Here is a 23,640-nt window from a genome sequence, read left to right on the forward strand (position 1 = left end):
TTTACACCTGTGCCTCCTTTTTCCTTCTTGCCGCTCCCCCTCTACTTCAGACTCTTGTAACTCCAACCAAAGACCCTTGTCCCCTTACCTGGGACCTTCCTCTTTAGTCTATGATTGGTTTTCTTAAGCATTTAATGATCATGACCTCACCTCCTCAAAAGCCTCTGATCGCATCTCAATGCCTCATAAACAAAATCCAATCTCCTCGGCCAAGCACATAAGGGTTTCCAAAACTAACCCACAAATAACCCCCCAGCCCCCTCCCCTCCCCTCCCTGCCATTCATGTTAATATACTGTCAACCCCAACACAACATGGTAAAGCAACTATACTCCAACTATATATATATATATCCCATCAACCTGACTCACTCCCATCCTCCACAGCACGTGACTGTTACATGGTCGTGTTAAAAAGTGCCACCTTTAATAACTTGCTCATATTCGAATCTTGGCTCAAGACTTACAATATTTAGGTTTTGTGACCATGGCAATTTGTCTAACTTCTCTGTTTCCTCATGTACAAAATAGCAACGTCCATATTATCTACCTCATAAAGCTTCTGTCTCCATGTTTATAACCGCACACACCTCCCTACACACACACACACACACACACACACACACACACACACACACACACAGAGCAATAAACACAACTGCACTTCTTGTTGCCTGAAATTATTTCTCCTCTTACAGAGCTTCTGGGAGACAGAACTTCCTGAGGATCCTTGTTTCACAGAACAATGCACATTCAGAGCCTAGTGACATTGTGTAAAACAGAGTGTTCCTGCCAGTTAACAATGGAAGATAAAGCGAAGTTATGCTGTGAAAGGCAAGAAAATCACCAGGCATCAGGAACTACAACAAACTTAAGCACAGAGACAGAAATATTTCTTTTAGGGACATAGTTTAAAGCTCTATGGTTTAGTTATAAAAATCAAAGGCTTTTATAAAAACTGCATTAAATGAAACATTAGATGGGCTTTACAAATGGAATTCACAAAAAATGTACACAATTTGACAAAAGCAAATCTGGGGGAAAACAAGTTTCTAGATCATGCAACTAATATGATATCAGCTATTTAAATACACTATAGGATTATATTCAAAGAAAATATGATTGGAGGAAAATATTCACAAATATCAACAGTGAGTATTTTTTTAACATGATTGTTTCCTATACCCTTTTTCTATCATGAGCATATATTACATTTAATTAGAAAAATATTTACCAAAAAATCATATATTAATATTTCTGAATCCTGGAATCAAGGCATCTCTCAAGTTAATAAGAAGTTGTTATTTTTAAATAGTTGCCACAAAATATGGCTTTCTCCTATGTAATCTATATTAGTAGGTATATAAAACTTTATCTAATTTGGTATCTCCAAATTATCTACATATTAACTTGCATTTTCTTTGTAGAAAAAAAAAGATTTCCTGAAGTGTTAGCTTCACTATAGCATCTTTGCTGTTTTTAGACCATACGTATGAAACGTCAAGCTTACCTTTCCTGGTTGGCTGACAGAGATTATGGAAAAGGCCTCTTACAAGAAAACTGACGAAAACAAGATTGGAAGGCTCGTGATAATGCAAATGTGACACAAGTCCAGCAAAGCCTGTAGGATTACCTTCTTGATCTAAATAGCCCTAAAGAACAGACATAATTTATTAGTTTGACTCAACTCAACCACATACCTTAATTAATAGACAGCTTATTAAGTGCCAGTTTAAAACAGTACTTAATACTGAGAACTAAAACATGGCTGCCATGACAGTAAGCAAAAGATGTTGCAGCCACCAAGCCATCACATTCCAGCAGCCTGGATGGTGAGCCCTGAGGGAGCTCAGGATGGAGACAGGCTGCTCCACCATCAAGCCCTCAGCCACTGCAGCCCCCGCAATGGTGCACCTGAGGACACTCAGGATGGGAAAGCACAGGACACTGGCCCCAGAGAGCTGAGGTGCACATCAAAGGAATGATTCCAGTGAGCCCAGACTCTTGCATGTTCCCATACACAGAAAAGCGCTAAATTCCTTAACTTGAGATGTCTGGCTTTCTTTAATGAAGTCATCTTCTGAAGTTCTGACTACCTGGTCTTTATTGCAAAAACCCCTATATATCCTAGCTCCTCCCTTGCCTCTTGGGAGCAGCCCCTCAAGTGTTATTTGAGATGCTATGTCCTGCTTGAAGTCCTAAGAATGTCCACCGAATAAAACATAATTCTCAACTTTCAGGTTGTGCTTTTTTTTTTTTTCGGTCCACAATACCAACATAAGAGAGATTAGTACTCATTACCTGGCCCACTTTGATAATTAAATCAACTGTAAGTAGTAGGAATCCTTGGCTATAACCTTGGAAAGACTGGAATTAGTTCAAGATGATGAGGAACAGAGATGGTACCGATCCTATCTCACAAAAAGGCAAACACGGTCCTACCTCCTTGACCAGGAATTGCACGGAGAACAGAAAGTACAGTTTCAGCATCTCCAGCGCCCGGGGCTGCTTGAAGGAGATCAGTGAGTGCTTGAGCACCGACAGCGCCTGAGGAGAGGAGGATGTTAATTCACACTGTGCTCCTGCTGAGAAATACACTCCTGGATGACAAGAGAGGTGCACTGGAATTTAACATTTTTTCCTGCGTATCACGATGCTTTGACATCTTAAAAACCTTGCTGGCTGGGGAGAGACTGATACTCCCAGGGCTACTTCCTAAAGGTAACAACAACTTGACAAAGCTTGCTTTCCTCTACAAACCAACCAATGCCGACTTTACGCCCCACCTGCTGCCTTACCTGAATCTCACACACCAAGCCAATATTCCCCTGTCCTAAAGCACCCCAGGTGCTAGGCAAATAGAGACCACCAAGCCCACCCGAATGATTCCAACTACCCAGTCCCAAACTATTTACTCTGAGATGCCTTGCCCTTCCCATGGGCCCTCTCCCTCCACTCGTGGCTCTTGCCTCCCGACCATCCTGGGGTCTCGTGAAGCCCTGCATGGTGCACCCTGCCTGCATTTCTAGGACCTCTTGAGTTTCTACTTTGTTTCCCTGAGCCTCTCGTCTGTCTCCTCCTGTGGCCACATCCGACTGACCAGCTCATAAAAGAATATAAAACAATCAAATATATATTACTAATATCCATTTTACCCCACAGATACCAGAGCCACCTAAGATTCAGTGCGATTTCACATTTTAACATATTCTTACATGGCACGCCCTTCCCCTAACAAAACGGAACATATAAAACCGAATCACTGGAAATGAAACATGTTGCCAAATAACCTGGTAATATATGTGGATCCAGTTTAAGAGCTTACAATCTTGGGTTGTTCTGGAAGAAAATACGATATTATTGATACATTTTCCCATGTCCTGCAGTATCGTTGCAAAAACGATGGAATCACGTTGATTAAGGTCAAGGTAATAAAAATATTGAGACAGTAAAACAGCATCGAGGTAACAGTTCAGATATCTTCCAACTGCCCACTACAACGTTTATGAGGTTCAAGTAAAAGGAGAATTTCCCAACATCACCGAAATTAAACGTGGCTGCCTTTAGGCCTGAGAGTTCATAGTACCTGGGAAGAATCTCTAGTCAATGTAAGGCCAGGGGACTAGGAGGGAGAAGGAAGGAGGGAGAAGGAAGGAAGGGAGAGGGGCAGGGAGGAAGGGAGGGAGAAGGAAGGAAGGGAGAGGGGCAGGGAGGGAGGGAGGGAGAAGGAAGGAAGGGAGAGGGGCAGGGAGGGAGGGAGGGAGGAAGGGAGAAGGGCAGGGAGGGAAGGAGGGAGAAGGAAGGAAGGGAGGGGGCAGTGGAGGAAGGAGGGAGAAGGAAGGAAGGGAGAGGGGCAGGGAGGGAAGGAGGGTGAAGGAAGGAAGGGAGAGGGGCAGTGGGGGAAGGAGGGAGAAGGAAGGAAGGGAGAGGGGCAGGGAGGGAAGGAGGGAGGAAGGAAGGAAGGGAGAGGGGCAGGGAGGGAGGGAGGGAGGGAAGGAGGGAGGAAGGAAGGAAGGGAGAGGGGCAGGGAGGGAGGGAGGGATAAGGAAGGAAGGGAGAGAGAGGGGCAGGGAGGGAAGCGGGGAGAAGGAAGGGAGAGGGGCAGGGAGGGAAGGGGGAGAAGGAAGGGAGAGGGGCAGGGAGGGAAGGGGGGAGAAGGAAGGAAGGAAGAGAGAGGGGCAGGGAGGGAGGGAGGGAGAAGGAAGGAAGGGAGAGGGAAAGGGAGGGAAGGAGGGAGAAGGAAGGAGGGGATGGGGTGTACCATCCATCACCTCTACTTTGGGGTGATACGTTTTCAGGGAGCCAAAAATGCCCTTTCCTACAACTTCTCCTCTCTCTGGCTCTACATTTAGAGCAACAGGCAGGAAACAGCAGAGTAGTAGAGGGTGAGCGACCTCTGGTGGTTCACTGTAACTCCGGAGATGCAGACCACGTCACTAAAGTCTCATTACGACAGGAAGAGTTCTGACTGCGGTGCCTACCGCAGTTCGTGGTGACGAATGGCCTCCACAGGACCAATCTGTGGACCAGTCTGTCAGTGACATTGGCAGAAGATGAACTTTCAGTCCAGAAAGCTACATAATTTGAAAATACGCTAAATGCTGAGGTTTGGACCAAAAGCTATTCACCTAGCTTCACATTTAAAAGGGTATTTAAACAGCACTGAAGTGAGCAGACAGTGAAACCAAAAGAAAAATCATGCACCCTCTTTCTTGGCAAACCACCAGATTTGAAGGGATGTACTTTCCTTCAAAAGTGAGAGAATAGACAAACCCACAAGAGATCAGTTCTTTTAAGAAAATAGACCAACTTCCTAAAATTATTCAGTCATGCTACAACTATTTATTGGGTGTCTGTACCAAGAATTAAGACAAAAAAACAACTTTGGCCTAGGGTGCTTACATTCCAGTGGGAAATATAGAGAAAATAAACATGATAGAGATGGTAGATATTGACAGAGACAGAGATTTGCAGCTGTGTAAGGCGTGGTGTGTGCTATGTATAAATGAGCAGGGGTCACAGTCGGCACGGCAGACGGGGGTCCATCGACAGCGCAGGAGGAGTGGTGGCAGCAGGCTAACAGCAGAGCAAGAAACTGAACAAGATGGAAGAGTGAGACTGTGCACACATCTGGGGGAAGGTTCTGGAAGCAGCAGAAACAGCAAAGCCGTGCCCCTCGGAGTGTTACGTGCCTACTGTCAGTGGAGCGGGTAGTGGGCTCGTGTAGGAGAGCAGGACGTGGTGAGTCCAACAAGGGATCATGGGACCAGGCTCTGTAGAAACTTACAGACCATCACAAGAACACTGGCTTCTACTCAAAAGTAATCTGACCTATGAAAATGGGTTTTTTTAGAAAAACGTATTTTGGAAAAATTCTTTGGCATCCTCAATGGAGGCCAAAAGATACGACCTCTTATGAAACAAGGCACAACCGCATAAGGTAAATGGACAATATAAATTGACATTTAAAAAATAATACATTATTATGATATGAAAGGGTGACATCGGAAGCAGTGCACAATCTCGGGGAAACAAGTCCAGCAGCAGAATGAACATCCACACGGTGTCCCTAAGGAGAAGATCTGAAACTTGAGAGAGTGCATCAGAGACGCAGGAGATAAACTCAAGTGTTCTCTCATAATGAAGAAAAACAACAGCGGAGAACAGGAAAACGACTTTTGATTTTAAAAGTTATAACTTTTTCTGGAAACTGAACAAATCAAAACGGAAGCAAATATCAAAGATCTAACTTAAGAAATTTTTTCTTAGTTCCAGAATGATCTGAGCCCTGCACAATGCAAAGGTTCTTAACACTACTGAATTGTACACTTAAAACCAGTTAAGATGGCAAATTTAATGTTACATGTATTTTACCGCGATAAAAACTTCTGAGCATGAAGACTGAAAGTTTTCATCATGTAATAACTAAAACATCAATAAAACATAAAAGGAAAGACACACAAGATAGAAAATCCTGGGGAAAAGAATTTAAATATACAGACTTTTTAAAATACTCATATAATTACATAGGCAGAAAGAAATAAACTATAAGGAAACAGGAATTAGCACAGTTCCTCTAGAGGAGATTTCAAGAGTCTGTTCCTCTATGACAGTAAATGCCAGAGGGCAGTGAAGTGATTCTAGCTTGATGTGATAAGTAAAAAGAATATTCCAAGAAATTTATGCCCACACTTGAGTCTTTTATGTGTGAAGGTTACCGAGAGAGCTCCTCACACAGGCCAAGGCAAAGAAGACCAGCGACTCAGAAAACCTTTTTGAAAAAAATTAAAAAGTTTGCAAGAAGACGTATGCTTCTCTCCTGTATAGAGGTAAAAGATAAGAACTCAAACGTGGGGAAGTTTTGGTCTAAAATGATAGGCACCTGGTCTGTAGGAGCGTCAACAACATGACAAGAGGCTGCTCATCACAAAAGTCCTGGAAGAATCCTCACCGTGGCAAACAGGATCCAATTTAGAGGGCGGGCGAATCAGTATACAAACCCAGGGAGGAATGGGTCCCTTTCACAATGCGTCTTCATAAGGATGAAACCAAATATTTAATTACGAATGTTAAATTTCTCATTGTGGGATTAGACTCAAAATATTTATCTCAGCAGAAAACTTCACGGTAAGTTTATAACCACAGTCTTAAGTCCAACTAAACATAAATATATCTTTGCAAGGAACCAAATACACACCTACACTTAGAAATATGACTGAAAAAAATAGCAAAATGAGAATGTGACTGTTTTTGGAGAGTCAAACTAGGTGTAGGTACTTTTTTTCTTCCTTCAACTTTCTGCATTGTCCAAATATTCTTTGATGAACTTGGGTTACTTTTTTTACGAAAAATAAACTCTTTTATTACAAAATCATAAACACAAATCTTTTTGTAACCCAGATCTTTTAAAATCCACAGCTAGCACCCTTCACTCCTATGGGGCAATGTTTATCATACGTGAAAATAGTAATCTGGGGGCAACTCCAAATGCCCATTGGCCATAAATTCTATGATTGACAGAGACAACAAAACTAATTATTACTCTCCCCACCCACCCCCAGTTCTCTACCAGCCAAGACACTAGCAAGCATTAAAGACTGGTGACTCCAAGAAGCTATCACTACAGATGTAAAAACGAGCCCGGCCAGTAATGGAGACTCAGCCCCAGAAACCATCCCACAGTACCTTTGCCTTAGCGTCCTCGGGGTCATCTGCCTTGGAAGCCAGAAGCATGAGTCTCAGGATCAGGGAGATGCTGAGAGGGAACTGCCCTCTCAGTTCAGGGACGTTGGATTTGATGAGCTTTTCGATTTTAGAGAGTGGAATACCAAAGAAATACACATCTCCCCCCAGGTCTTGACCTCGTCGTCCGGCCCGTCCAGACATCTGCAAACAGAATAGAAGCACAAAGTAAATCTTTCCTGAACAGTTTCTCCATCACAGTATAAGAACTGAGCCTTTTATACTGCATTAGAGCAAGTACACTGTGAAGATGTCCAACCGTTACAGAACTGAGACTAAAATCCAACTGGGTGCCAGGCAGGAAATTCACCGTGGCTGAGACAGAGGTGAAAATGAGACATTCGTCATCCTGATGTGCTTATTTCAGTCCCCAAACTGTGCTAGATATTTGTATAATGATATACAGCAAGAAGAAAAAAAGACGAGACCCTGGCTTCCAGTTCACTTACAGCTGAACTTACAAGTCTTCCTCTCTTCCTTCCCACCCCCCTCCTTTGTTCCTTTTCTCTCTCTCCCCTACACACGTGTGCTGAGTGACAAATCACCATAAAAATTGTGCACAAACCGAGATGCAAGAGTGAGATAAAATTCAGAAACGCTACTTGTACAAAGGAAGTTAAGAACAAACTCTTTACAGAAGTTATATTAGTTCTCCTTCGGTAAGTGCTCAGAATGTGCTAAGTCCTTTACACCTTTTTTATAAAGACCCTACAACCACTACCCTATGAGGAGAGTGTAATCATTGTCTGCATTTTACAGTAGAGTAACTGGGGCTTGGGAAATAAGAAAGTCACTGTAGGCAAACACCAAGAAGTGAAAGACCCAGGACTCCAACCTTGGCATTTCCACTGCCAAGTTCACCATCCATGACGCCGGCCCCAGACCCCTAAATGAGAGATTCCCAAAGATGATATGGGGGGAGGGTTCATGCCCAGAACAGCAGCAGAAGGAGAACTCCGAAGGACAGAGGTTGGTAAAATGGAGGAAAAACTAAGGATGTTGTATTGGGTAGGAACAAGGCCCATCAGGGAATAGAAAGGAAGTGTTCTGTGAGGAAGTGGGGTGGGGGGGCACTTGGATAAAACCTGTAATGTTGGCTGACAGATGTAGCAGAAATATTCACCAAGTGATCCTGAGCAGGTAAACCGTCTGCGTTCAGGACACAGTGGAGTCAGGAGACCTGAAAATTAGGAAAACTGTTTAATGACTACAAGCTCAAAATGTATGATGAAAGACGGTGGAAATGGAAATTGCAAGGCCAAAATCAAAACCACTGGAGGAGAATAACAAAGTCGGCTTGGTAGTACAGTGCACAGCAGGGGCAAAGACAAGAGAAGCATGAAAGAGAACCCCAGGGCGTAAACTCAGGGGCAAAGGGGCTGGACGAGGAGGGAGTCCTCAAGCACCTTGCACCTGTGTGTCTTCCCTACAAACCACTTCATTGAATTCTTGCAAATGCCATGGGACCGTTCTTATCATCCCTATTCCGGAGATAGCAAAGAAGGACCAGGCAGGTTAGAGATCTCACCCAAGGTCACGTAACACCAAGCCCGTGACCGGCCCTATACCACAGCTAAATGTGACTGTCAGGTTTGCAGGAAAGTCCCTGTGAATTGCAGCACGTTTGCAAACCAAAGCCTCGTCTTTCTTACTCTTTTATTGCCTATTTTAGCAATGCAATAGGGAGTTTCTGCATATCACAATACCTGTCTGTAGTTTAAAGCATCCAGATAGACTGAGTTTTGAGCAAAAACCACAGATTTACAAGGCATGTTGATTCCTAAAGCAAGTGTCCCCGTAGCGGTCACCACCTAGAAGGAGAATAAACAGTTACTTCATAAAATAGCATTCCAGTGGAATGCCATGGAGTGACTGAAAGCCTTGAACTACAGGACCTAGAACGTTGGCGTTCTTGCTATGTCATATTTCACTGCTCAGGGCCTTGCCCCTCACTCTGCTCTGCCCAGAATATTCTTCTCCCACGTATCCAGTTATCTGGTTTGTTCAGTCCTCCGCTCAAATGTCAAATAGAAATTTCTGGACCACCACATCCAAAATGATGGCCCCGTCCTCATTATGCCTACTCATGGCATTAATGACCACCTCAAGTGTATCATCTGTGTGTTTACTGTCCTGCCTCAGACTCCAAGCCCCTTTCACTATCGTGTACCCCACCCCCCAAAAAGAGTACCAGGCACATGACAGGTGCTCAGGAAATACTCTGTAATAAATGACTAGAAAGGGAACTTCCCACAACAGGGAATAATACTGTTATAGACCCACTTATGGGCAGTGGCCAGCCTCACCCACTATAACTTATCTGTGAAGATTATTTCTATGGAAATAAATTATCTAAGTAATAGAGCAAATTAAGTTTCACCTTTTTCCCTGAATTGCCATAATAACTGACCAGAAAAGGAGTAGGGAAAATTTTACAGTTTCTTAAATAATCTATTTTTACTCATTTTTTTTTCATATAATGCTGGGTATTTCTAATTGTTATTTCTATTTATATTGATTATCATAAAGTCATAGTTGAGGTTAATGGTGAAGTATATGGAATAATTTTCTTTAATTATTCTGAACCTGATATCGATACTCTGTCAAAATGAAACACACCATTTATTAACTATTTTTATAAAGTTCTTCAATAAGAACATGAATGGGAAAAGAAAAAACATTAAATTTATACTATAACTAGAATAAATACCTTTCGAAAAATGTGTTCTCAGTAACAAAGCTATCTCTGTTTCCACAGTACTCTGCCTAGCGGTATCTAGTTAACCATTTACTAAGCTACCGGTAATTGAGCAACTACTATTTAAGATACTATTTTAGACCCAGGATATGCTGATCAAAATAGTTGTGCCTCCTTACCTCAATTCATAATCATGTAAAAAATTTTGTTTCTGGTTATTGACTTTTAAAATAAATAAATAACTTGTTATTAGTTAAGAAAAAAGCTAAACAACGTTGTTAATGATACATTTTGGGTTTTTTTCCAGATTACAGAATTACCCTTAAATTAGGATGTCAGATTTTCTTCAAGATTTATTTATTAAGATTAAACGATACTCCCTAGAGTAACAGAATCTATCTCTCCCCTCCCCACCACACACAAATATAATGTACATAATTCAAAAAATTAATGTGGCAAATCAGAAAAAGTCAGGGTCTATTTTAAAATATTACTCAACGTCTAAATTAACTAGGAAATCATATAAACCCTCTTTGTGAATGTATCCAGAGGATCCCCTCACATCTTTATGGGACACACCAAATACGTAACAAGGGCTGGGTGTCAAGTGATTCAGGGAACCTTCCTCCTGTCCGCCACCAGGGACAGGACAGAGTATGAGGATGGTACCGCTAAAGTCTGCCGAGCCATGCAGCTGGCCCCCGGAAGAGTACATCCTTGTTCTTATTTCTCCTAGTACACCGGGAAAAGATCTGATCGAAATGCTACCCTGAATGTCCTCCACACCCATGAAAAGAGATTTACAGCCAAAATCACACGAACAGCTGACAAAATGCCATGAACATTATAAATGAAAAGTGGGCGTTTATTCCTAGATCGCCACAGGTGTATTTCAAACATAGTTGGAAATAGTTGGAACAGTACTTGTTTAAGGGATACTTGAATCTCACGAAAAAGAGATAAACTGAATGAGAGATTTCACACCCCCTCCCTCAACTAAATGAGATGGAAAATGCAGTGGTATCGTGGGATGTTAAAAAAAAAAAAAAGACATAATTAGATTGGAAAAAATGGTTATTTTCCATTCGTTATGGTGCTCAGCTTCATATAGACAGAGTTTCAAGTTATAAAATGAAGAACTTTACTTACCCTAATAAATCCTTTCCTAAAAAGAATCTCAACTAACTGCTTTTCTTTGAAGCTCAAAGAGCTGTGATGATATCCAATCCCTCTTGCTGCCAAAGCCTTCAGTTCGGCGCCTTTCCTTGAGAATTTCACTCGGTCAAACACCTCCTGCAAAGTCTGAAAGAAGAGTTTTAGGGATTTTGATCGTCTCTTATCTAATTTGAATTTAAATCAGAATTTAAAATGGTGAAATGAAAATAACAGGCACACTATATAATAATTTAGCTAAATGAGGCCAATTATTTGAAATTAACTCTACATGTAAAAAACATTTTATGGGAACAACAGTAACTATCAGACATGTTCCAAAGTCTTGGAGCAGAATGTCTCGCGCTGTTTCACCCCATTTCAGGGGTGAGAAGCACTGACCAAGCAGTAGACAATCCCCAGAGGAGGTGTGAGTGTAGCCGCTCCAGCCTGAGGGAGGTCAGATCAGCCCCAGGAGTTCTCCCTGGGGAGAGGGATTTCTCCAAGCAGAGCAGGTTCCTTACCTTACACGGTCTGGGAAGGCTTCCTTCTCACTGTAAATTGGTCACAGATAGCCTTAAAAATATCCCTGCCCTAAGGAGGAAATCCACTTGCATGCAGAGTTTTATGTGCTAAAATAAACACTGCTTATGAAAGAGAGAAGAAAAGAAAAAAGCCCAAACCCTAAATCCAAAAGCAAAATACCCTCCATGTAGAGTCAACTGCACAATGGGATATCAAGGACCCACGAAATGATGATGGTTCTCGAAAAGGAGGAAACCGTGAAATTTACAAAAGAATGTATACAATAGAATGCACATATACACACACAGACATATGCCTCTATGTGTGTATGTATGTATGTGTGTGTGCATGTATGTGTGCGTGTATGCGTGTGCATGCATGTGTGTGTGGTCACAAAGACATGAAAGGTTCATCCAGAAGGGCAGTGATTACTCCCCACGGTTGGCATGGCTTTTCTTGTTACTAATTTGTATTTTCAAATTCGTCTACCAAACGCATGCATTATTTGCACCATAAAACATTTTGAAGAAGAAACGGCATACCACATTTAGATATTTCAATGTCTTTTTGGTGGCATGTTTTGAGTATAACACAGAAATCCTGAGCTTTAGAGAAACTGTGTATATATTATTTCAAGTGTATTGGACCACATGTACCGAAATATTCGGTTGAGGCGTGTGAGACCGGAGCGTAGAATTCAGGCTGTGAAAAACAGTATTGCAGGAAGAAATAACGGAAGGGCAGCCACCCCCAGGGGTTAACTATTAACAAGCAAGAAATCTTCTACAAACCTAATCCTGTCTTCTTCAAACATGCTCTGCAGAGCCCTCAGGGTTAGGTACAGACAGAAGGCCACGCACAAGGGTTTCTATTCTGGAAGCGACGGCACTGAGGTATCACACCCAGCAGCGTCTGGAGCTGCGCAGTAGTAGCGGGAGTGTGAAATGATTTCCAGGAGCATTGCTCCATCCTAAGGGCTCACCTCAGCATCTATGGCCTTCTGATCAGCATATGTGCAGTCCTCAGGGATCTCCAAGTTCTTCTCAAGAAGCTTGAGGAGATTAGCATGTTCAGCTTCAAGGATTAGGCTTTGATCCATTTTTCTGGGATTTGTCTGGCTTCTTTTATCTCTGTTTATAAAAACAAATTTTAAGTAATGAATGGCCACATTTGGCCACCATAGGAAGCCCGGGACATCCTTGATCCCCTCATCACCCAGACATGCACTACTACATACCCCCAGACCACCCTGAACCAACCTTCTCCCTCGGAAGCCTCTGGAACTGGTGGCCCCTCATCAGAAAAGTCCCCTATTGTGTCTGAATATTCCCCTCCCTTCCTCCTACTGTAAGCATCCTTCTTGCCAAATCCAGTTCTCCCAATATGACCCCCCCGTCCCGTGCTAAAGTGATGAGCATTTTCTCTTTCACAGGCTTGGAGGAAGGTGGGTGCCCCCGGCTCCACATGGCCGAGTGCAGGCCAGCTCCTTCTCTCCTCCTTCTCTCCTCCTGCTACAGCAGCTCTGAGTTTGGTTGCCAAGGGCTCTTGGCGACACCATCCCCTGCAGAATTGCCCTCTGCTGACAAGAGCTCCCAAGAAATGCCTGTAAGGTTACAACACCTCCTGGGACTGGGAACGTGGCCCCCAGCCAGTACCTGACAGATAAGAGGTACAGGAAACAGCCCCCTCCACCCACGCTGGCACGATCCTGCAGTGCACCCAGGCCTCCCGGTTGGCCGGGGTCAGCAATATTCCAGCAACACCACACCCTTACGCCTCTTCTTCACTTTCCCTCTGTTGCTTCGTCGCTTTCTTGCAGGTCCCGCTCAAGCACACCCCTTCAACAGATCACTTCCATGAGGTCCCATCTCAGATCTCTGCGGGGAATCTGGCCGAAGACACTGCCCCACAAACACTGGCTTGGACTCAGTCACCAAAGCGCATTATCCATCACTCCATGGGAACTGCCTTTCACAGACACCCACATCTCTCGTCCTTTCTTGGTTTGTCTTTGGTGAATGAGAAAAGCTGCTGCCATATCAGTGAACAAAGGATGCTGCAGCCATCAGGCCACTACAGTCACCCCGACGGTGAGCCCTGAGGGGACTCAGGACGGAGACCCACGGGCTGCTCACCGCCAAGTCCGCAGCCTCTGCAGCCCGCCTCCGTGGTGCACCCCGAGGGGACTCAGGATGGGAAAACACAGGACACTGGCCCCAGCGCTGAGGTGCAGATCAAAGGAATGATTTCAGTGAGCCCAGACTCTTGCATCTCCCCATTCACTGAAAAGTGCTAAACTCCTTAACTTGAGATGTCTGGTTTTCTTTAATTAAGAGTCATCTTTTGATGTTCCGACTACCTGGCCTTTGTTGCAAAAACTCCTCTACATCCTGGCTCCCCGCTTACCTCTTGGGAGCAGCCCCTCAGAGCTGTCTGAGAGGCTGCGTCCCGGGCTTAAGTCCTTAGAATGTCCAGCAAATAAAACCTAATTCTCAACTTTTAGATTGTGCTTTTTTTTTTCAGTCGACACTCTCGCCTTTGCACATAAGACAGCTCCTAATATGAGAATATGTGCTAACCAGTGTCCCGTCTAACTCCATTTCAGGGGTGAGAAATACAGACCAAGCAGCAGACGTGCCACCAACTCACTTCCTGGGACATTCCCTTCACCTCCAGGGGCAATGCCGGGACCAGCACAGGCAGAGGGCTAACGGAGGCCCCCATACTGTTGTCTACGGATTTCTAAGTTTTAAATTGAGGTACCAAACTTTCAGATAAAATACAACCTCCTCCTACCCCGACAAATAAAGCTCCGTAACCACCTGGAATCTGAAGGGTGAGAGGGAGCTCCAGAGGGATGTCTCCTGAGCTGCACCAACTCCTCATTTTAAGGGAATGGCTGCAGATGGGGAGGCCGGCTTGGGGTTCTCTGAAGCACAGGGCCCAGGGCAAGGGTCCCAACACCCTCAGTGTAATCATGGTGCTGAACGAGGTAGGAAAATGCTGACGGAAAGAAAATGCACAACCTAGAAGTTGAGAATTACGTTCTATTCGGTGGACATTCTTAGGACTTCAAGCCCAGGAGACAGCAGCTCAGATAACTCTGAGAGACTGCTCCGAGGAGGTGATGGGAGGAGCCAGGACGCACAAGAGTTTCTGCAACAAAGAACAGGTGGTCCGAACATCAAAGGATCACTGCTAATTAAAGAAAACCAGACACCTCCAGTTTAAGGAATTTAGCGCTTTTCTGTGTATGGGAAGATGCAAAGTCTGGACTCACTGGAATCGTTCCTTTGATGTGCACCTCAGCTCTCTGGGGCCAGTGTCCTGTGCTTTCCCATCCTGAGTCCCCTCAGGGTGCGCTGCCGGGGAAAGTGGAGGCTTGCTGGCTGCAACATCCTTTGTTTACAGATATGACAGCAGCATTCTTAGTTCACGAAAACATTCGTCTTATTTTTAAAGCTTGGCTTGTTGGTCACTAATGCAACGTGACGTCGTGACTGCCAGCGTCCTGAAGAAAAGCTGTCTGAGTGTCTAAGCTGTCTAGTGATTGAAAAGGCTGACACCTACCATCACTTCCAGGGAAACAGCATGACAGGCAGAAGGAAGAGACACAGAAGTGTCAGCAGGAAATTCTGACCTGCTCCAGAATGTGAAAAATCTGAGCCCGAGAAGCTCTAAAAGCTGTTTCAACTTTCAGGGAAATAACTACCAATCATTGCAAAATATTTATGGACCAGCTGTGACCTGCCAAGCAATGTGTTAAGACTGTGTAAGCAGCTCTTTACAGGAAACCGCCCTCAGCAGGAAGCCCCTTTCCCTGTCACTTTAGCAGAGCTGCATCGCGACTTTTCACCAGGCACCCCATGCTCTACTCATCTCCGGCCCAAGTACACCTTTCAAGTCTTTAGATCACGCAATACTTTGCCTAACGTATCGGTTCTTTCTGCAGATCAAAGAAGGAGGAGAGAAGAGTCAGTAATTAACAGGTGACCAGATCTCTTCCCAAGTTTCCCCTTCAGTAATCTCCCCAACAAACGGCGTGATCGAGAGAACACCTAGAGGAAGATGACGAGGATTCCACGAGCCTGCACACAGCGGGGGACGGCAATGACCCTGACCCCCCATCTCAGTGATTAACTGAGATTACTCTCCTCCTTCCCTTTAAAACTTCCATGGCCGAACAGAATCTCAGAGGTGGTTTTGGGGGAACACTGAGTCCACCATCTCCCCCACATTGCCGGCATCCTGATTAAAGGAACCTTTCCTTTCTGCCGACATCTCTGAGTACGTAATCAGGTCCAGCGAGAATCAGGACCCGAGTCATTCGATAACAACTGGACATATTAATAAAAAGAGGAAAATGCACGGTCCCTGCTGTGAGAGAGCTTAACGATTTAGGAATAAGACAGCAACACATCGTAATCGACCTACTAAATACTGCAGCGTAGCAAGAGCCCGGGAGAAAGGGCACTAAATCTAAGTGGGGCATGAGGGCAAGCTTCAGAGAGGCACAGCGAACTCATGAGCAGAAGCTCTGGGGGCGAGCAGGAAGGAGGGACCTCAAGGCAGAAGGGCCATGTCACGGCAAAGTGCAGGAGGATGTGGCACGCAGGGAGAAGAGTAAATATTGAGTATTGAAGGATGAGAGTAGTAGGACGTGATCTGAAAAAGTGAGGGCAAAACTCCAAAGATGGTGGTCCACCAACAATGGCCCAGGAGAAGGAACAGTGAGTGTGGGTAAGTTAATCAATGAGAATGTCAGCAAGAGTGGTGTCAGCTACACCGCAGGGTGGTGAGCCTCGGAGCTCCCAAGTCCAAGAAGAAGACCTCTGTGATCGCCCGAGGAAGATGCGGGCCCGTCCAGACCAGGCTGCCACTGAGGATGGGAGGGTGGGAGGAAGGAAAGACGCATCTCAGACGCAGAGTCATCAGAATTAGACACCGAGAACAAGGCAGGAGCCAGGAGCACACACAGTTCTCCGAAGCACAGAACCGGCCTGGAAATAAGGGACAGCTAGGATGTCTGCATAGCCCAGTGTACATTCCTGTTGGGACCTGTGATGTATTTCAGCCTTCCAACCACCAGTGTGTTGAGTCACATACTCACATTGTCTTCTGTGTCTCAAGGGATTTTCTAACTTTTCGAAGTTTGCTCTCCATGTCATAGGCCTCCTTATCAGCCTTGAGGGACCTTCTGCTCTGTTGCTTTATCTCTAGGAACCTTTTCACACTTCCAGCGCTTCTCTCTACAGCCCCTAAATTAAATCTGGAAACAAAGGAAAAGAACGCTTGCCTTGAAATTAATGTGATAAATACAATTCAGTCATATAGCCATCCACTGCTGTCATCCTGACACACAGCTGTTGAGTTTTTAATCTCCACTTTTATGAGCTTCATCCTGAACAGGCACACGAGGTGTTCTGGGTCGGCAGACCCATCATTAACCGCCTTACAGGAAACAGGAAGTCCCCCCCTGGGGCAATGGCAAGCAGAGCCCCCAGAGATTTCTCCTGGAAGAGGGGTCAGGCACGCCACAGGCAAGGAACAGATAACAATGGATTTTCTCTATTTACAGAAGAGAGATGTTCCTTCTTCCTCTCTTAAGAGGTGAGAAAAAATTGTCTTACTCCTTTTTATTTATTTTTATTGTTATTGTAGTTGTTCTTGTGTCTAATTCCACTGCTCTTTAGGTCTGTCTTGTAACAGCATCAAAGACCCTTAGTGTTAGATATTTTTTTTTCCAAAGTATAGTTGATTTACAATATCATGTTAGTTTCAGTTGTACAACATAGTAACTCAGTATTTTTGAAAATTCTATTCCATTTAGGTTATTACAAGATCAGGGCTATCATTCCCTGTGCTATACAGTAGGTCCTTGTTGCCTATCTAATATATAGTAGTTTGCATCTGTTAATCCCAAACCCCTCATTTGTCCCTCCCCACTTTTCCTCTTCCCTTTGGTAACCGTAAGTTTGTTTTCTATGTCTGTGTGACCGTTTCTGTTTTACTTACACATTCATTTGTATTATTTTTTAGATTCCACATATAAGTGATAGCATACAGTATTCGTCTTTCTCTGTCTGACTTATTTCACTAGAGAATATTATGGTTAGTGAAATAAGTCAGATTTCTTGACGGCCAAATCTTTTGTGAATTTTAGTGCCTCCTTTGCTTTTTCTCTGTGTGTTTTTGTTTTCAGTTTTATTGAGACATAATTGACATATAACGCTGCATACGTTTAAGTTATACAAAACATGACAAGTTGATAAAGGTAAACAGCAAAACGATGACTGTAATAAGGTTAGTTCACAAAACCACCACCTCACAAAGTTACCTTTCTTTCCTTTTGTGGTGAGAACATTTCAAATCTACTCTTAGCCACTTTCAAGTATGCAATACAGTATTGTTACCTGTAGTCACCATGATGGAATTAGAATCTCAGGACTTATTCATTACATAACTGGAAGTCTGTACCTTTGACCAGCATCTCCTCCCTTTCTCTCACCCCCATGTCCCTGGAAACCACGAATCTACTCTGTTTCTATGAGTAAGGCTTTCTCAGATTCCATATACAAGTGAGATCGTACAGTAAAATTTTGCTCTTTTAGGCAGGATGGAGAGAACTGGGGGTTTTCATCCTAACTTCTTGGATTGTGATTATTTCTTTCTAGGGGCCAGGTAAACCCAGGGGTTACTGGCCTCTACAATCCAGAAAAGTCTCCAGAGTCTGGGCTTTATACCTTTTGAAATGGAAATCCCTAGGGACATATGGTCCAGACTTCCTGGCACCTTGGGATTTAAACTAGCATATTGCAAGGCTACTTTAATTTTATGTGGGGTAATTGTGTGCATAAACATTCGATCTCTTTTGTAAAAAACCTAGGTATTGACTGAAAATTAACAAGACCTAATTAAAAATACACTAGTTTAGAGTAAAAGGAGAAGAAGAAATGGAGAAGGAAAACCAAATAAAGAAGGTGATATGTAACAGCACAAGTAAAATTATTTTTGTAAGAACTAAACTAGAAAGGTGTAGTTTTAAATCGGCACTCTAATAACAAAAGGGCACCAAAAATCGTATTGAACACTATTTTACAAGAGTCAAATTTGTGTAACTTCCCTCTACTTAAAAGAATGCATCTAATACAAATTACAACAAAAAACAAATTAAATGACTTACAAAAAAAACAGTGCAGGTAACTTCTCCATTTGTCTTAGCTTTTCAACAAGACGTGGAAACATAAGTGCCATGTTTTCTGAACTAACCACCGAAGGAGGACGAAGATTCCTCAGGACCATTCTGGCCTGTAGTAGTGAAAAGAAAATTATTGTAAGTTCTGCGTAACGAAGACATGAATTCCTGCCTCTGGCTAAAACATTTTCATAGTTATCTAATCTATATTTCTGTGGTTCTTTAATAGACTATGTAACAAAAACAAAAATAATGAAAGTATAAAATAAAACACTGCAAAAGAACCATCAAAGAAATATATAAATCAACATTTATATATCATATACGAGAGAACAAAAAGATAAACAGTAATACCCACGCACATGCGCCCGTGCAATTTAACATGCAATTTTTTAAGGCAACACAAATCAGTCAGGAAGAGGTCATTTGGTAAATGATGCTGGTTCCACTACATGGCAGGAGGTGGGGTAAATCAGTTTCTCTCTACATCATGTAACATATATATACATGATATAAGTTTCTCTCTATATCACGTATCACTTACAAATACATTTTAAAGGTTTTTCTTGACAAAATAAGTGGAATAAAATATAATTATATAGGAGCAGGAGGTTAGTTAAAATAGAATGGGAAAAACTCACCTGAGAAAACTCTAATATATGTCACACCCCCAAAATCAGAAACCTTAATATGTGACAACAGAGCAAACTCCAAAATAAAAAGACCAGCAACTTACTTAAAACAAATATTCGTAACTCATACGACCCCGGACTAAGGTTGTAATACAAAAATAGTTCCTACAAATTAAAATAAAAATCATAAAAGATAAAAAAACTTTCCAGATGAAAAAGAGATAAAGGGATGAAAAGCTCTCCTCAGCTGCTGTCACTGTGATTCCCGAGCATCATGACCAGGAAAGGGCCCCTCTGTCCTCATCCCTCAGAACGTGGAGCACACGCCAGGGCAGGGACAGAGGACAAGACAAGGACATAGGTCCTTTCTCTCTCTCTAGTCTATCTCAGAATCACCGGACTTCGTGCTCAACTGAAAATCCTACAATGGAAGCTGAAGATTAAAGAAAGCCAGAAAATAGTAATGACTGCACAGCACAACTCAAGGGGACAAGAACACAGAGGTGCTTCACCCAAAACATGTGTGATAATTACCTCCTGGACGTGACCGCTCTTCACCCAGCCCGTCAGTTCTGCCTTTAAGCTCTCTTCATACTTTCTAGCATCCACCTTTCGAATGACTATTTTATTCTTAAAATGAACGAATTCCTCCGGACACAACTCCTTGAAAAGGAATACCACAAAATTCAATAAAATCATGCAAGAAAATCCAAAAGTGTTTCTCAGGAATATGTCTCACTAACAGAATTACAAGCGTCTTGAGAGTAGAGGATGAACTTCTATCTCCCCAACATTTCTGGTGTGTAAACCTAATAGGATGGTGAACTCTTAAGGCAGAATGTGCAGCAAAACCAAACAGGAGATGAACAAAGATGGACAGAGAGAAGGGAGGGGCGCGAGAAGAGAGAAAGGCAGGAACAGAAACCCAGGACCCAGCACATAGGAGGGGAGATGAAAGGATTGTCCTATCACAGAAAGTGAAAGAGGAAGCCTGCTCAGGAGTTCAGGGGCATTCCGCCCAGTTACAGGAAAACACAGACCGTCAGGAGGAAGGCTGTCTAGAGAAGGGGCGACCTTATTTTGCAAAGAGTCCACAGGTAACTTTCAAAGATCAGATGCAAGTGATTAGAAAGAGTGAGAGCTTGTCTTTGTGAGCAGCAGGTACCATCCACTTCAATCAATTCAAAATAATTGCAGAATTACTATTTACCTGAGCCCTGGGCCAACCTTCCCAGAATTCAAACATGGTATCATAAAGCTGGATCATTTCTCGAGGCGAAAAGGTAAGATCAGAAGGGAATCCAAACTTTTCAATCTATGTTTAAAATAAAATTGAAAAATTTAATATTCCTTCTATTCCATCTGACGTTCCATCCTCTGCCTCAGCATCACTCATTATCATGAACCCAAAGACACTGAAAACAGCACTGATCTAACATGCTCAGTAATGGCTCAGCGCAAACAAAATACTAACCGAGAGTGTCCCTGATTTACCAAGAGAGAAAAAAACTCAAAAGCCCACCGAAAGGTTTTTATATTTCCTAAGAGGTTTCAGCTGAGCCAATTCTCTTATGAGGGCTGGGAGGCTCAAAGATCTGTGGACTCAGTTTCGACAAGAACACACAGCCTCCACCCTGTAACTGGAAGTGGAACTGATTTAATTATGAATATGATTCCTGGCTTTTGAGCACCAAGCCAGGCTAAAAGGGGCAAATCTGATTTTCTCAAGTCCTATGACAACTTGAAGGTCACCTTCACGACACTCAAGGAAACTTCTCCCCAGGTTACTGACTTGGTTCTGCTAAGCCTTCTGGATATCCACGTCATTATTTTTCCACAAATATTTTAAAATATAAATTAAAAATTCCTGTTCTCCAAAACCCTTTACTGCAGTAAATGCTACTGGATTCAACCACTGTTGCTACGAATCCACTGCCTGTGAAACTATGATCCCTGAGACGCTGGCAGGTTTTCTTCAAAAGAAAAGTTGAGGACAGGGGGGTTTTATTCTAGGAATAGGCTTCCTCAAGGGTTCTCACTGGAAATGTTAAATCTCCAAGAAGGGGCTACAGTATCCAGATTTCTCCAAAATTATTTGACAATAAGAAACTTGTTTTCGTAAACAGCTACTAAGTTATGAAACTCAGGTTTGGAAGTTCTGGGCTAAAAAAAGCCACCCCAAACAATACAGCTGAAAAAAATTGTTTAGTAGGATGGAAAGTGCAATCAAGTTTGAATCAGAAGGTCTAGTTCTAATTCCACGTCTAAATGCCAGTTCCTCATCTACAATATAGGATCAAAATATCTGTCCTGCCACCTTACAGACTGTGCTAAAAGCAAACAAGATAAATACATCAGTACAGGTTTTTTAAACCTTTTTAAACTAGTAGATAAATAAGTCTTGAAGAGCTAATGCCCAGTATGGTGATTACAGAAAACAAAGCTGTATTATGAACACCAAACATGCTAAGAGACTAGATCTTAATTGTCCCACCACAAAAAAGGGATGCGGGGCTTCCCTGGTGGCTCAGTGGTTAAGAATACGCCTGACAATGCAGGGGCCATGGGTTCTATCCCTGGTCCGAGAAGGTGACACATACCGTGGAGCAATTAAGCCCATGCGCCACAACTACTGAGCTTGCGCCCTAGAGCCCACGAGCCACAACTACTGAGCCCGTGCACCACAATTACTGAGCCCGCACGCCTAGAGCCCGTGTTCCGCGACAAGAGAAGCCACTGCAATGAAGAGCCCGCGCACCACAACGAACAGTAGCCCACGCTTGCCACAACTAGAGAAAGCCTGCACGCAGCAACGAAGACTTGACGCAGCCAAAAATAAATAAATAAATTTTAAAAAATAATAAAAAGTAAAAGATGTTAAAGAAATAAAAAGGGATGAGGACTCAGACTTGACACAGGTGGCAGACACACTGCAAAATAAATGTATCAAATCAACATGCTGCACCCCTTAAACTTATACAAGGTTTTATGTCAAACGTATTTCAATTAAAATAATCAACCAGGCTTTGAAGGAGGCTTGTAAAAATCTATAGGATGCAGGTGATTTCCTGGAATCACTGTTCAGCATCTGAGTCTGAGCACTGAACTGACTGAACAGAAAAAACTACATTTTGCCAAATACTACGTGAATATGTTATTTTGGAATGTTAGCATTTTCTTCTCTTATTATTACTACTTAAAAGTGGCAAATTATTTTGCCTAAATAAAATAAATCCAAGAACTATCATAATTTTTAAGACACAAATCTTCTGTTTTGGTCACGAGAATGCTTATGATTTCTTAGGGCTTTTAAGCTTTTAAAAAGCCTGTGTGTCCTTATTTCTACCATGGAGGGCAATTCTGCCTTTGCCACGGATTTGTTGTCAGAATTAAGTTACGTAATACGTGGCACAGGCCTAGTAAACCGCCTGGCACGTGATCGATGCCTCAACTCTCACTGTGACTGATGAATGACCAACCTACAGGTCTTAATGTTTTTAATCAATTTCAGGACTCGGTGGCTACAAGCTGGGCATTCCCTTCAGCTGGTCTTCACGATACGATAACTTACGAGCTGGTAAAAAACTGAGCCAGCTCAGGTGTAAAAGGAAGAGACATAAAAGGTCACAGATTCACACCCTCCTTCATTTATGAACACACAGCATTACTCACGATGTTGTTTGGGCAAATCACATCGTCCCCAACCTCGCAGGTGACGGAAGCACTGCTCCACGTGCAGGCCAAAAAGACCAGTGGCTCGGCTCCTCCCACACTTGCTGGGGCTGACACCGTCAGCCCACCCCACCCCCGGCAGCCTGCAGCTGTCCCTGGGGGGCCGGATAACTCTCCACTCTGCCAGAAACGAGCCTCATGTGAAGGTGGGCACTCCCTCACCTCACTCATCCTGCCCCCCTCCCTTCTGGGACCACCCTTGTGACAGAGCTACAGAGCGGACACCCAAGGGGGACGGCACTACTCTTTATGTTGCCACAGTTCATTACACTTTTCCACGCCACCCACTCTCGCACATCACTGAGGTCTACTACACAAGATCAGGAAGCATCTCCTTGTTCAGAAAGGCCGACTTGCTTTTTTACCACTGATGCTTTAGGAAACATCCCATACACACAGCTGCCAAAATACATATTTAACACTGTCCAAGCCCCGTTCCTATTGCCAATGTCCGGGAGCCTGAAGG

At 43.3% G+C, this 23,640-nt stretch overlaps 1 protein-coding gene across 1 annotated transcript in view; it reads right to left on the reverse strand.

The window, feature by feature from the left end:
* The window catches only part of LOC307188662 (putative ATP-dependent RNA helicase DDX60), a 94,349-nt gene that overhangs the window by 13,275 nt on the left and 57,434 nt on the right, over window positions 1–23,640 (reverse strand). Inside the window, exons 27-36 of the mRNA XM_079926089.1 lie at window positions 20,653–20,757; window positions 19,977–20,105; window positions 18,799–18,923; window positions 16,726–16,884; window positions 12,598–12,745; window positions 11,088–11,240; window positions 8,947–9,051; window positions 7,184–7,384; window positions 2,441–2,545; window positions 1,509–1,650 (exon numbers count right to left, since the gene is read on the reverse strand). Coding sequence (XP_079782215.1) covers window positions 1,509–1,650; window positions 2,441–2,545; window positions 7,184–7,384; window positions 8,947–9,051; window positions 11,088–11,240; window positions 12,598–12,745; window positions 16,726–16,884; window positions 18,799–18,923; window positions 19,977–20,105; window positions 20,653–20,757 — 1,372 coding nt within the window. The remainder of the gene's footprint in view (window positions 1–1,508; window positions 1,651–2,440; window positions 2,546–7,183; window positions 7,385–8,946; window positions 9,052–11,087; window positions 11,241–12,597; window positions 12,746–16,725; window positions 16,885–18,798; window positions 18,924–19,976; window positions 20,106–20,652; window positions 20,758–23,640) is intronic.

Source organism: Stenella coeruleoalba (assembly GCF_951394435.1).
Source record: "Stenella coeruleoalba genome assembly, chromosome: 7".
NCBI lineage: Eukaryota > Metazoa > Chordata > Mammalia > Artiodactyla > Delphinidae > Stenella > Stenella coeruleoalba.